Consider the following 13,992-nt stretch of genomic DNA (forward strand, 5'->3'; position numbering starts at 1 on the left):
AAATTCCCATTCTATAAATAGTGTTTAATCAGAACAGTAGAGAAAAGTAGATCCTGAAAAAAATTTAGTGATGCAGTAGATTCTGAAAAAATATTATTGATGCAGGTATCAAAGGAATTTTTCGACCAATCAGAAGCGCCAATATTTCGTCAAACTATATATTTAATGTTTTTTCGGAAGATTCATACAAAGCAGCATTTTTTCGATTTAAATCCTACATTTTGTAGTAAAAATATTAAAGAATGCATGTACAATTTGTATTCATAATGATTAACCTGTGTGTAACACTGCCGGATAATTATGCCAGTGCAAATTTGGCAATTTTGCATCTTCTTCAGACGCAAATATGTAAAAATCTATGTATTCCAAATGATAGAACATTGTGTAAAGAATATATAAGCACTTTTGTTTTAAGTGTGTCTCATCTGACAGTTAATTCTAATCCCCATTAGAAGTTCAAGTATTCCAGTAAGACATTTCGAATATCTTAAAGAATTTATTTTTTTTCTGTGAGAAAAATTATTTTTCACTAGAGATTAATTTTTCATGGTAAATATCTCACCAGACAGGTAATATACATCAATAACAAAGGTGGTTGAAACTCATTAAGCGATTGTCTATAATATGCATAATTAAATTTTTCGATACATACAGCTTAGACGTGTGCAAAACCGTCACCTGAGCCATGCATAATTGTACGGCAGAGTGTTCCGTACATGTGTATATGTGATAACCCAGGAGCAAGGCTTACAGGCAGTTATAAAAAATACTCCGGACATCATGTCATCATGTTAATCCGAAACATTTCAGCACATAGTGCATTTTGACAATCCTATTATGATGCAAATATTATCATTTTTAAATAAAAAAAAAATATGTAAATATAAAACTGATACATTCATATTAAAGTGGGTATTATAATAATTAATAAATTTTGTCGATTTGTACATTAACTTGGAGCAACATCCAATTCTTTTATTTATGGGAAAGTTACAATGGTATCTAAAACTACTGTACAATCTTGAGCCAGTCCATGTTAGTTTATAATAGAGATCGTGCAATCAATATAGTTTAAATTTCGAGACTGAGTGTTCATCATGGACAAAATCAGATATGAACGTTGTAAGCATTGTTTGTCATACAGTACATATTATACTTCAATTACTTAAACCTTTATTGAGTTATACAAAGTTAAAGTTAAAGAGTTTCAGACATATGTAAATCGATTTACCAGAACGCTTAGATTTCAGTCATGTTCGTTTCCATTTGATTTACAATCGTTTAAGAATTAGAGGGAGAAATGTATATTGTTTGCTCTAGTCATATCTGCTTTTATTAATAGAAGAGTTCAGAATACATTCAGATGCAACAGTGTGCGGTTTTATCTATTTAAAACCGTGAGCTGAGACGGATTGCCTACACCTTTGGCCATGCGACATTTATTGGTTGCAGAAATGACTTTAAAAACGAAATGATGCTTCGCTGTTCACAAGTACTCGTTCATATTTTGCCTAACTGAAATAATGCTACGCATTAAATTAAACAACCGATCCCTTAAACACTACAAGATAATAAGCAACCAATATTTTTATTTGAAAACATGCATATAATCATCTGACTTGAAGGTGATACATGTTGGACAAATCTTGTTAATACACTGGGTGTGTAAAGGTACAGCTTTTGTATAACAGCATGAACTATCGCAAATGTATTTCTTATGCTCTTTAAATAAATAAACAATAATATAATCCTAAGTTTTCATCAACGAAAGCTTAGCCTTGGAAACTCACGGAGAGTCCTGGAAATTGTGTTTTCTTGTTTCCTGAATATTCAGTTCAACGTCTTCTTTTCATAACTTACATATGGATAATATTGATGCGATATGTGATACAATATTTGGTGTCGTTCACTGGAGTACTTGACCATTTGTACAAACTATTTTTTTTTGCAAAGCTCTGATAAAGATCAGTTTTACCATTTCAAACTTTCACAAGATAACCTTTCATTATCATCTGTGGATTTTCTTTGTAGTCTGAGTTAATGTCATTTTAAAGTGGGTAGAATTAATAAATTTTGGCGATTTGTACATTAAACGGGAGCAACATCAGATTCTTTTATTCATGGGAAAGTTATTTAAAACTACTATACAATCTTATGCCAGTCCATGTTACCTAATGAAATCGTGCATTCAATATAGTTTCAATTTCAATCGGTCTACAATATTTTTTCGTTAACACAAGACTGAGTGTTCATCATGGACAGAATCAGAAATGAACATTGTAAACATTGTTTGCCATAGCTACATATTGTACTTCAATTACTTAAACCTTTAATGGCCTCTACAAAGTTAAAGTTAAGGTGGAATGCTACATTTAAATTTTATTTTGTGGATCGTTAGAGTATCATTTCTGAAGAAAGATTCCGTTGTTTGGAGAAAAAAATATGCCCTTATTTTTTAAACGATTTTTTTAAATTTTTTACGAAAAAGTAGAAAATCTGTTTTGGTCGCAAGTAAGGCACTGTAGTGTTTAAAATTTGATGTGAGTAAATTCATGATATAAATATCTAATAAACCATGACCAGTAATGTCAAAAAGATGTTTTACATTTTTTCATGAAAATTATTTATGGAAATAAAAACCATCTTTTGTTCATATTTTTCAATATAAAATAAAGTTTTTGTGTAGCATTCCACATTAAAAGGTTGCAGACGTATGTAAATCGATTAACCAGAACGCTGAAATTTCAGTCATGTTCGTTTCCATATGAATAACAATCGTTTGCAAATCAGAGGAAAAAATTGTTTTTACGTGTATTTATATAGAACGTATATTGTTTGGTCTAATCCTATCTGCTTTTCTTAATAGAAGAATTCAGAACACATTCAGGTGCAACACGTGTGCGGTTTTATCTATTGAAAACCGTGAGCTGAGACGGATTATTTACACCTTTGGGCATGCAAACATTTATTGGTGTTAGGTTGAAGAAATGACTTTTAAAACGAAATGATGCTTCGCTGTACACAAGTACTCGTTCATATTTTGCCTATCTGAAATAATGCTACGTATCAAATTAAACAACCGATCCCTTAAACACGATAAGATGTGAATCAACCAATAGTTCAATTTCAAAACATGCATATAAACTTGAAAGTGATACATATTGGACAAACCTTGTTAACACACTGGGTGTGTAAAGTACAGGTTTATTTATAAAAGCATGAACTATCGCAAATGTATTCTTTATGCACTTTAAATAAAATAAAAAATAATATAATCCTAATTTTTCATCAACAAAATTAAACAAGAATATGGGTTTTTCCTTTGTTTACCATTACATGTACATGTGAACATATGAAAAAGATAAAGGACGAATGGTACTTCTTTTTAGAAATATATTCCTTCTTAATCATGCGACTCTGTTGTCAACCCTTTAGTACCAAAATATCGAGGGCACCCTCCATCGGAGGAAGCGTTTAGAAGTTCCACTTATTTGTATGTTATTTTTTAATGATAACCAGTTTTTCTTTTACGCTAGGTATAGGGGTATCATATGGTGTTTCTATACTGTAGGTATATACATGGGATTTAAACAGTTTGAGAATAATTTATACCAAACTTTTATATACCATGAAAATCTATGAATTTTCAGATGAAACTTCAATGTAATTGTCAGAAATAAAGTTGTTGACAATTAAGAAACTTATAGCCTAATTGTTTGAGATAGTTTGTATAAAGAACACCTGTCATAGTAAATCACAATTGATACAAATTAATATTTACCTGGTGTTATCGTTGTTGTTTCACATAGTTATCATTAAAAAAAACTCCAATTTAGGAGTTATCTTATTCTAGAATGGTGTATGTATTATACAAGAAACAATCTTGCGTGAAATGAAATATAATATTTCTTATTTGGCACGGTGGGCCTATCAAGCTACAATAAAGTTAAGGCTCGTCTACCATGGTATGTTAATCACTTATCAAGTGATGTCTGTAAATATCACAATACTTTGTGTATCAAAAAGCTTAATTTTCAAACGTAACACATGGGTCAAATTAATTTGTTAGTCAGTTTAATATTTTGGGCCGCTCACAGATTTTTGTAAAGAAGTACAAGTCAAACAAATTGAATAACAGGTCAATTTTCTCTTTGATCATATTTGTTTACGGCTGTAACCATTCAAAATTGATTCTGAAATAAATGTAAACTATTCTTCTGCGTATTTTGAATTCATTTCCAATAAACAGATATATAATCACACGATCCTATTTACGAAATAACGTAAGAGTCAAATTTCCCAGGTCGTGGACTATATATGCATCAACAATGTCATTTTTAAAGGACACTTTTTTTTCAAAATATGCGACTCTGTAATAAAAAACCGAGCATAAAAATACCATCTTCGTCCTGTGTTCTATACCAGAGAATTCTTGGTATTGCATTGTAAAACAGTCTCCATATTTGGGTGCATTTTTTCTTATTTACGCTAGATGAAGGGGTCTTTTGAGATAGTGGATTACATGTGTAGTTTTCTGTAGACTCTCATAATTAGCTTAATATCAATTTTGATATGTGGAATTTATTCTCTTTCCTATACCTACATTTACTCTTTATTGGATCGAGAATATTAAACTCGTCATGCATGTATTAATTTAATCCTAATTTCTGGTGCCCCAACAGGTGTACAATGTACCCTCTATAGAAAAGACCAGAAAAACGTTTAAAAATGAGATGTTTTTATTTTTAGGTCAGGAACAGTTTTGTTGCCATGACGCCTTGTACAGCAGTGATGCAGAGTCTTCGCACACACTTTAAAGAGTATTTTAAGTGTGATTTTTGAAACTCATTCTACTATCCTACATACTCGTACTAAGCGAACGTGTAAGTACAATTTTTATTTCTACTCATGGTAAACGGTTCTCCTAAATAGCTGTGTATTTCATAAAAAGTCAGTGCGGATTAGACACTACCTTACATAAACCCCATTAAAACCATGGGTCTACTTTCTTTGTCCGTTAGGGTGTGCTTAGGGTCCTCTTGGGCGGATCCAGAGCTGACCTGGGTAAACCCCAGGCTGACGCAAAGCAAACCAGAGCGGATTTTGAAAATGTATGCCGGGTCCGATATAACTTATATACCTGGCGAATGGAATAATCGATAAAATACGTTGTAGAATCAAAGCGCCGACCAATCAGCTTTCTAGTTGAAAACCCATTATTTGTAATCAAATCAAAGTGCAAGAGCAATGTGGTTATAGTTTAATATTTATTAAAGATTAATTTATGTTTTTTATTAACATCTATTTAGTTGGCTTTTCACTCCGTTAAGTCTAATTACGGCGTATATGGATTTCTACCCCAAGCCCCTAATTACGGCGTATATGGATTTAAACCTTCATCCTCCCCTCTTACTCTTAACGGCGTATATGGATTTCAACCCCACCCCCTAATTACGTCGTACATGGATTTCAACCCCCACCCCCTAATCACGTCGTATATGGATTTCAACCCCCACACCCCCCACCCCCACCCTTAACAGCGTATATGATTTCTCTAAAAAATATTATGCTGAAGACAAACAAAATAGTAAGGATAAAGTTATATGCACTACGATTCAAATTTATAAATTTTGAAGAAAAAAAAACAACATATTATTGTTGATTCTTACGGAGAATATTTAAATGAAAATTACTGATGGCCGGGCTTGTACATTGATTGTAAATTCAGATAAGTCTAATAAATCGTTTTCTCAAAAAGTCATTAATTTGGTCTTGATTAAAGTATATCAAATGTATCAAAATATAAAAGTAAAAATGATAGTTACTGTAATTAAATTCCAGACTTACAATTATAACTAATTCGTTAATTATGTATTTACTCTCAATTTTTCTACCTTTATTTCAAACAAGTTACAACATTATATATCGTATTAAGTTTATTTTGTTACAAAGTTTTCTCTTTTCCCCCCTAAATTATCTTTATTTGGAAACAAAGAAAGAAAAAATATATATTGCAATATTTCGTCGGGTTTAATAACTACTTTTTTATTTTTCTCATTTTAGTCGCTTTTTTAGGATAGCTGCAAGTGGCGTTTTTATTATTCTAACTACTGTAACTACTCTTCATTTTTACGCACGATGCAGATATCAATTTTGTTTACTTAAAAAAAGAGGTGCGTTAAATGATATTTAATATTTCTTGCTTGACAAAATGCAATTATTTACTTTACAACAAAAAGACAATTTACCACGGTCTGATAATCATTTGTTATGTGTACATGTAAATACTTCTTTGCAAATTGCAAAATGTTTATACGTGACACATAAATACAATTTTCGACAAGACTTCACAATAATAGCATGTTGTTATCTGCAGTACTTGTCAATTTACATACGATATTTGAAAATTTCATTAACATCAGTTTTACCATTTTTTTCTCAATTTTATTCTAATTATGACAAGAGGGGGGGGGGTCACGTATATACTTCGAGAATATCATGAAATGTAAAATATATGATATACCATTATAATCAACTATGGACTATTATTTTTTTTAATTCTGTTGACGTATTCAGTATACTTTTTTGTGATTTAAAGATTATAGTAATATTTTTGCTATACCTGTACAGTTAATGAAACAATTGAAAAACTGGCTTTTAAGTTGAAAAAAAAGAAAAGTCACAAGAGTGTAGCAAATACAAAGATTTAAAAAGGAAAGGATTGTATACTATCAGTTATTATTTAATTTATCAAAATAATCAAACTTAGCCCTGGGAAAATTTCTAAATGAAAACCATTAACATAAGCAGAATGTTATGGATAAAAATAGTTCGATATTCCTTTTATATTTGTATTTCAAGCAGAAGACAATTTCGTTATCTTCATCGAGTGTTACAACAGTTGCTACATTGTACAACCATTTTAAAGCCGGAGACCAGTTCGAGCAAATCCATAAGATCGTTCGCCCAATTTAGTCTTAGTTTTGATCGATTTAGATTAAATTCAATAACTGTTAATGTTAGAGGGATGAAGATACATGTAGGTCGTTATTTACTAGATCGTTTGTAAGTATTTTAGTCTTGTTTGTTTTCGTATGAGTTATAATCGAAATTTTCAGAAAAGTAGGGACTTATCCATTTTAATTGTTATTTACATATAACGCATGTTATTTGCTGTAGTTTTTAACTTACTGAATATATTAAATGAAGAGTCTAAAAAACTCATTTGAAACAAGCTGGTAACATGTTAACAACTAATTGTGTAAATTTTATTACACCTTTGTTACAATTTTTTTGTAAGATTTGGTATGCCATATAGTATGTTTACATGTAGTGTGTGTATACACACTCTCTCTCTCTCTCTCTCTCTCTCTCTCTCTCTCTCTCTCTCTCTCTCTCTCGTTTAACTTGGAAGTTAAACACATTTTTATTCATGATTTGAAAGAACTGATTTAACAACTGTTAATTATTTTACTAATCATTGGTTTTTTTTCGAAATAAAATTTTTGATTTACTGTAAACTTTCCAGTTTAGGATACTTTACTCTTCATAAAGCCCAAGATGTTTTGGAAGGTGTTCGAACTACTACAAACACTCAATTTAACAGTTGGGATAAAAACAGTGCGGAAGGGGGTCATACTACATCAAAATTACTCAAATATTATTCGATAGACTGTTGATTTTACAAAACAATAAAACGAGATACTTAGGAATAAAAATACACCAAATAACATTTGTGCTACGGCTAGTACTAGCTACAGATACATGGTATAGGGCCTGAGGTGAAGCACCTGATGACGACCTCAAAATATAAATTTGGTAATATAACTTTAATATTGTAGCACTCTATTACGAAATTCATCTTTGGCGGCTCTCCCTTGGTCCTTATCTTTATCATTTCATTTTTAACATAACCATACATAAACACATATAAAATATTTTGCATTTTCCCTGACATTTACAATTAATATTAAAGGACATATCGCATGTTTTTCAATCTTCAGAATTTTAAAAATAAAATCATTCTATACTCATCAAAAGTGAAGTTTATTATCGTTTTTAAAAAATAATCTGCCTAATTCGTAAGTCTGAAAGCGATGAAATTCAAATGTTGCGATATGCATATTTTCTCTCTCGATCTACCCGCCATGATGTGTGACGTCATATGCGACCTCGAGCGAGAAGGTGCTGTTAGCCATCTTTGTAATTAGATTGGATTTAAACGACAAATAAACTGATTATCACCTTTGTCGATAACGGGACAAGATGGTGTTTTGTGCCTCCTGTGGGTGTTATAGTCGCCGAAAATGGAGATTTGGACTGTTGTTTTTTAAGTTTCCCTTACGAAAGAATGAGGGAATCTTGCGACAATTAGAGGTCTATCTGTCGACGGAGGATTTATGAATAAACATCCAATACATCTATTATTAATTATATGGTATGTTTTTGTAATTATAATTTCATTAATAATCGTAGTTATTCTTCAAATAAAAAAAAAAGTTTATGCACAGAGGCCTGTGTATAAAACGCAAATTCATCAGAGAAAAAAAACAAGCTAAGAGGGACGCCAATTTGGATACCGCCTCGCTTCATTTGCTGTTTTCTTATTGTTATTGTTAAACTATTTGTTCATGTATGCGTCGGTTTTGTATAAATAATTTCTTCATTCATAGCTCACCTCTGCAGAAATCATAATTTAAGTACAAGATATTTCTGTGAGTTTTATTTTTTGTTGGAGAAGTCAAGGATCGAGTTGTTGGTATTGAATGTTTACGCGAGAAATAGACAAATATACGTTTGTTGATATACATTTATAAGTAGATGGATAAAAAAAAATACGGAGATGGGATCTTACAGAAAAAAACAATTATTAAGGAAAATGTTTTTGTCTACTTTTATAATATATATGTATATAGTGTGATATGGAGTAAACAACCTTAGAAAGTTGTGACCAGGAAACAAACTTCTTGTGCACCACAGTTTTACATTAATGAAGATTCTGAGTCGTTATGAACGCCAAAAAAGGAGACTGTTGTAGACTTTAATATTATAAACACCTTTTACCGATTTATTTGATCGTGATTGCCGACTTCATCGTCGCTTCTTCGGCAATATCATCGTTTTTTATCCGTACCGGTGGCTCAAACATGTACTACATAACTACTGAATAATAGAAAAGATTTTTTAAATTTAGTCAGCATGTAAAAAACCAACGTACATGGTAAATAAGTGTCAAAATTAAAAGAAGATAATGCTAATCTTGCAATTTGTTTACAATCAGCTGTTCGAAGAAGGTCGCATGTGACGTCACTGTACCACGTGACACGCTATCTAATTAACGAGGTTTTAAATGGCTAATTACCGCTTTTATACTGTTAACAAACTGTTAGAAATAATTATTAGATACACAAGGAAAAACCACAAAATGTCAAAATTCCCATACTTAAAAAACATATAATCTATGTAATCATTAATATTAGATATATATTATTTGGAAATTATATAATTATAAAATCATATAATTATAAAATCATATGTCTTATTTCATTAACTTTATAATTACAATTAAAATTAATCATAATCTATTTCATATAATTTTTATGTTATATATAATTGTAAAATCACATAATTATAAAATCATAGATCCTATTTAATTTAACCATACCAGGTTGTATACAGGTTTTAGCAAATTTAGTAAATCATCTAATTTATAGTAAAACTCTAAATTTATATTCTCATCATCGTTTTTAACCATGATTTATTATGATTTTAATTTTAAGTTTTGACATGACCTCGCTTATATGCCTCCGGTCACTGAAAAAATAGTACCACTGTCACCAGACTTGGTACACCGGTGGTCCATTTTTCATTTATATTTTTTTTAAACTGCAGGACAACCCATACGTCCTGTACGGAGCAAGTAAGTGTACCTCATCACATCTTAATTTCACTGTGTCAGTGCATTTGGGAGGTGGAGTAGGTATGGACGCCGGGTCGTATCAAGACAGATTTTTTCGTCAATTAAAAAAATGGTTTAAATCAATAATGTTGGTGCTTCTTTTGTTGCTACATAAATGTAATTTATAGGACAAGGATCTGGTATCTATTTTGAGATTTTGAATCATTAAACCCGTTTAATATCTAAATAACCCTTCTTGTGCCCGGACAGGCGATACTTAAAAAAACTAAAAATGGTAAGAGAGAGAGAGAAAGAGAGAGAGAGAGAGAGAGAGAGAGAGAGAGAGAGAGAGAGAGAGAGAGAGAGAGAGAGAGAGAGAGAGAGAGATGCTTTTTTCAGGTCGAAAACATATTTAGATCATACTAGAAGAAAATTTGAAAGATTGTAAAAACTTATTTCAGAGTCCTCGTATTAACTTTTACGGCGTCGAAATGAGTCTGCATACCAAAGTGTGTCTTGTGGTATTGGGGACCTTCATAGCCTTTCTTCTCGTTCAAAACGAATGTGTAAGTATATTATTTTCTTTTTTCGTAAAATAAACCCCCCAATGGTTTATTATTAAAAATTTAAGGAATTGATTATTTGGATTTACATGAAATAGAAGAGTTATATTTTATGAATATGTATAAATGGTATGTTTTACCTTCTATTGTCAACAATTTCTTTGTCAGTAACATCATTTTATAAACGTCTTAAATCTTATTATTAAGTCACACAAAAATACCAATCGTTAACCATTGCATTTTTTTTCAACAAGACCATTAATGAAAATCATTTTATTGTTATTTTAATAATTATTTCAGTATAATTATATTCTTTTAACACTAAATCTAACTATCACCCGAAAGTGCCAAACCATTGCAATTTATAACCAAAACATTATTGAAGTATAAATTTTGTAAAACGTAACACTTAGAACTCTCTCTCTCTCTCTCTCTCTCTCTCTCTCTCTCTATATATATATATATATATATATATATATATATATAGTTTCAGATTTAAGGAGAATTCAAGTAACGCTTTGATTTATTTTTTTATTTTCAGGTATTTGTTTATATTTAGTAAAATTAGTAAAAAGCGTTTCACTAGTTCAGCCATATCACCCCTGCGATTGTTATTGTCATTTAGATTTTAGACCACGTGTTTTATTTGACCTTTTCAGTTTCGCAGTAAAAATCGTGCCTCGTGTTTATAGTTTATTTCATAGAATCTAGGTACATGTACTTGTAGTAAAATATGAAATCAAGAGGTTTATTGATTTTAAACTTTATCTTCATTAATTGGTGAATAAAAGGTGTTCTAGAAATAAATGTGACAATAAAAAATCAGTTTTTGTCTGCTGTTGCAACAACTAACATGCATAAAAGAGATTCCTCCTGAGGATTAATTTTCGATCCGCGCCTGACCTAGTAATAACATCAATAGTGAAACAGATTATACCATTTTATGCAGAATGTTCCTTGAAAATGGATCGATATACTGAGTTTTTATGCAAAACAGACACCCATTATTTTTTTTAAAACATGGCATTGCACACCACAAGCATCAAACATGGCTATGATTTTATTAAGCAACCCAATGTTTATATTTTCAACCACTTTACACGTGGTTGAACACGAACGATAACTCTGTTCTGAATATTATCGTTTAATATAAATATCTGCTAGATGGTGAAATAAGACTACATCTTAAACGTTTTTCACGTTTTAATATAAATCAAAGTAGGATATGATATTAAAAAAACGACCAGTACTTAAGTATTTTGAGAATATTATCCGAACACTTATACTTTAGCTCGAAATTTCACAGGAACTGAACAAATCTCGGTGAAGTCTCGTGAACTTTCATTCGAGCACCTCTGGATTTATTACATACTGAGCAACGATAAAGAAAACATTCCGAACACATTCGCAGGGGTACATATAACTGAAGTCGTTTTACGCAAGGATGTCCTAATCAATCATTATTGATCTTTTAATCGTTTGATAAATGAATTCAATCATAAGTGGTTGCTTGTAAATTCTGATAAATAGAACTGATTAGACTGCATTTAAATATTAACACTTTCAATATCAAATATACCTAATTTTAGACTAGAAATGTTTATAAAAAAAGAACATACTAAACTCAAAGCTCATTAGTTTGCAATGTAACCACATTTATTGGTTCTGTTCTCCTTAAGGTTTTTATTCTTCATGTTCTACATTTTGTAACATATATAGACGTTCTCAACTTTCAGAGAAAGCTTGAAGGATACAAGTTTCCAGTGTACACAACGGCTTTTTGTCCCAGAATTCAAACAGAATGGACTGAAAGGTCGTCAGCTCTAAAATGTAACAAAAGTAATGGCTACATGTGTATACCAAACGAAAGCATCGATCAGCTCTTGGAGTTCTGTTACAGAGAACCTGTTGAGAGAGTTCAGAAAGGTTAGCATTTCATTCTCAAATTGACAGTTCATACACACTTCTGAATTTGCATTTGTCAAGTTTTTGTTTAAGTGTTAGCAAAGCATATTTTTTGGTAAAATGTTGATTGTATGCAATAATTTTGGAAAACTTTCCTGTATAAACATTTAGGTACAGCATATATATTTTTAATGAGTCGGGCCTAGGACAGGCGTCTCAGACCGCGCCCAATTCACACGAATTTGTTAGAGAATGCAGGTTCCACGACAACATCAGAAAAAGTTTTGATTTTAAAAAGCAGATATTTCATCTCGCTAGTAGTTGTTTCAGTGTCAATTGTCCTTCGCAGCAATGTTAGGGCGTCCCGATGCTAAATGCGGCTGGAAAACGATATTATTATAATCATCACAAAAATACTTTGACCGGGAGTATTTCTAAAAATCTATGTTACATTTATTGACACCGATGTTAAACATTCTATTTGATGCATTTTTGTGACGTCATATGTTCTTTGTAATCATGTGACGGTCGAATCCTAATATTGCAAATGATATATTTAAATCGCATCGGCGCAGGTGATTAATGACATTAAATCATACATATTATTAAGAAAAATCCTTTGTTAAGTCATATTCTTTGAAGTTCTTGCTTGGGAAAGAAATAGATATTTCGTTAATGGAAGATATTGTTGAAACATTCCACGAAATCATCAAAATAATGCACATTTTTACTAATCAAAAGCGAATTACAAAAAAATTGGGGTAAATCCGTGGGTTTCCCGAGCATGATTCACATTGGTACTTATATTCTCTACCAATTTTACGTAAAATATTCTAAAATTGTGTTGATCTTTCACCTGCGCCAAGCTGGTTTTACATGCATTAAAATTTCTTTATTCAGTTGTTTACATATAGCAGGGAGAGTCTCCAAACCACTAGTCTATAAATACAGTAGTCTTTAACATAAAACGAAGCTTTAAAACTGCCTATTATATGATACTGGTTTTTTTTTATGAATGAATTATGTATGTCTAGCATTAATGGCAGCATCTATGTAAAGGAAACATGCAGTATGATATAATTTTCTTTTAACGTTAAGATACATTCCCTGAGAACTATCGACAGCAATGCAGATCGTGACGTCGAAGTTAATTATGACGTCATATCGTATGAAGTACACACAAGTGACTTTCTATACATCGCTGTAAAATTCATCGGGAAGCATTAACATGCTCGCGTTGCAACTTTGCAAGACAACTTGTCATATAATTACTTGGGTATTCTCCCTGGTTTTGTCAGATGGTTTACAAACTTGATCAAACAACTTGACACTTGACCACTTGCGATTGTTACAGCACATTATTGTACGTCTATACTACCGATTCTAATGCAAATCAAATGGTACAGAATACCTCACTGTGATACTATATTTCTGCTATACTGGTATATTAAAAACATGTATTCGCTCTGAGGATTATTAGACCAAGAAAGCGTCTCAACATAAACCCTTGGAATTATTACACTCTGTATTTCCTTCATGGAGATACTGTTTCACGAGAGTTTGATAAAAAAAACTCCTCTATCCATAATTCATAATTTAAACACACGTCAGTGTTTTATAATAAGC

The 13,992-nt window shown here is 31.3% G+C and overlaps 1 protein-coding gene across 2 annotated transcripts in view; it reads left to right on the forward strand.

Moving 5' to 3' along the window:
- The first annotated feature begins 4,749 nt into the window (after window positions 1–4,749).
- LOC128179895 (uncharacterized) overlaps window positions 4,750–13,992 on the forward strand; it is a 49,596-nt gene continuing 40,353 nt past the window's right edge. Inside the window, exons 1-4 of one of the 2 annotated variants that reach the window (XM_052847583.1) lie at window positions 4,750–4,883; window positions 9,892–9,979; window positions 10,360–10,464; window positions 12,198–12,387. In XM_052847583.1, the coding sequence (XP_052703543.1) occupies window positions 10,390–10,464; window positions 12,198–12,387 (265 nt within the window). In that variant the 5' untranslated portion in view covers window positions 4,750–4,883; window positions 9,892–9,979; window positions 10,360–10,389. The remainder of the gene's footprint in view (window positions 4,884–9,891; window positions 9,980–10,359; window positions 10,465–12,197; window positions 12,388–13,992) is intronic. The other variant, XM_052847584.1, reaches the window with a different exon arrangement.

This window comes from Crassostrea angulata, chromosome 4 (genome assembly GCF_025612915.1).
Source record: "Crassostrea angulata isolate pt1a10 chromosome 4, ASM2561291v2, whole genome shotgun sequence".
NCBI lineage: Eukaryota > Metazoa > Mollusca > Bivalvia > Ostreida > Ostreidae > Magallana > Magallana angulata.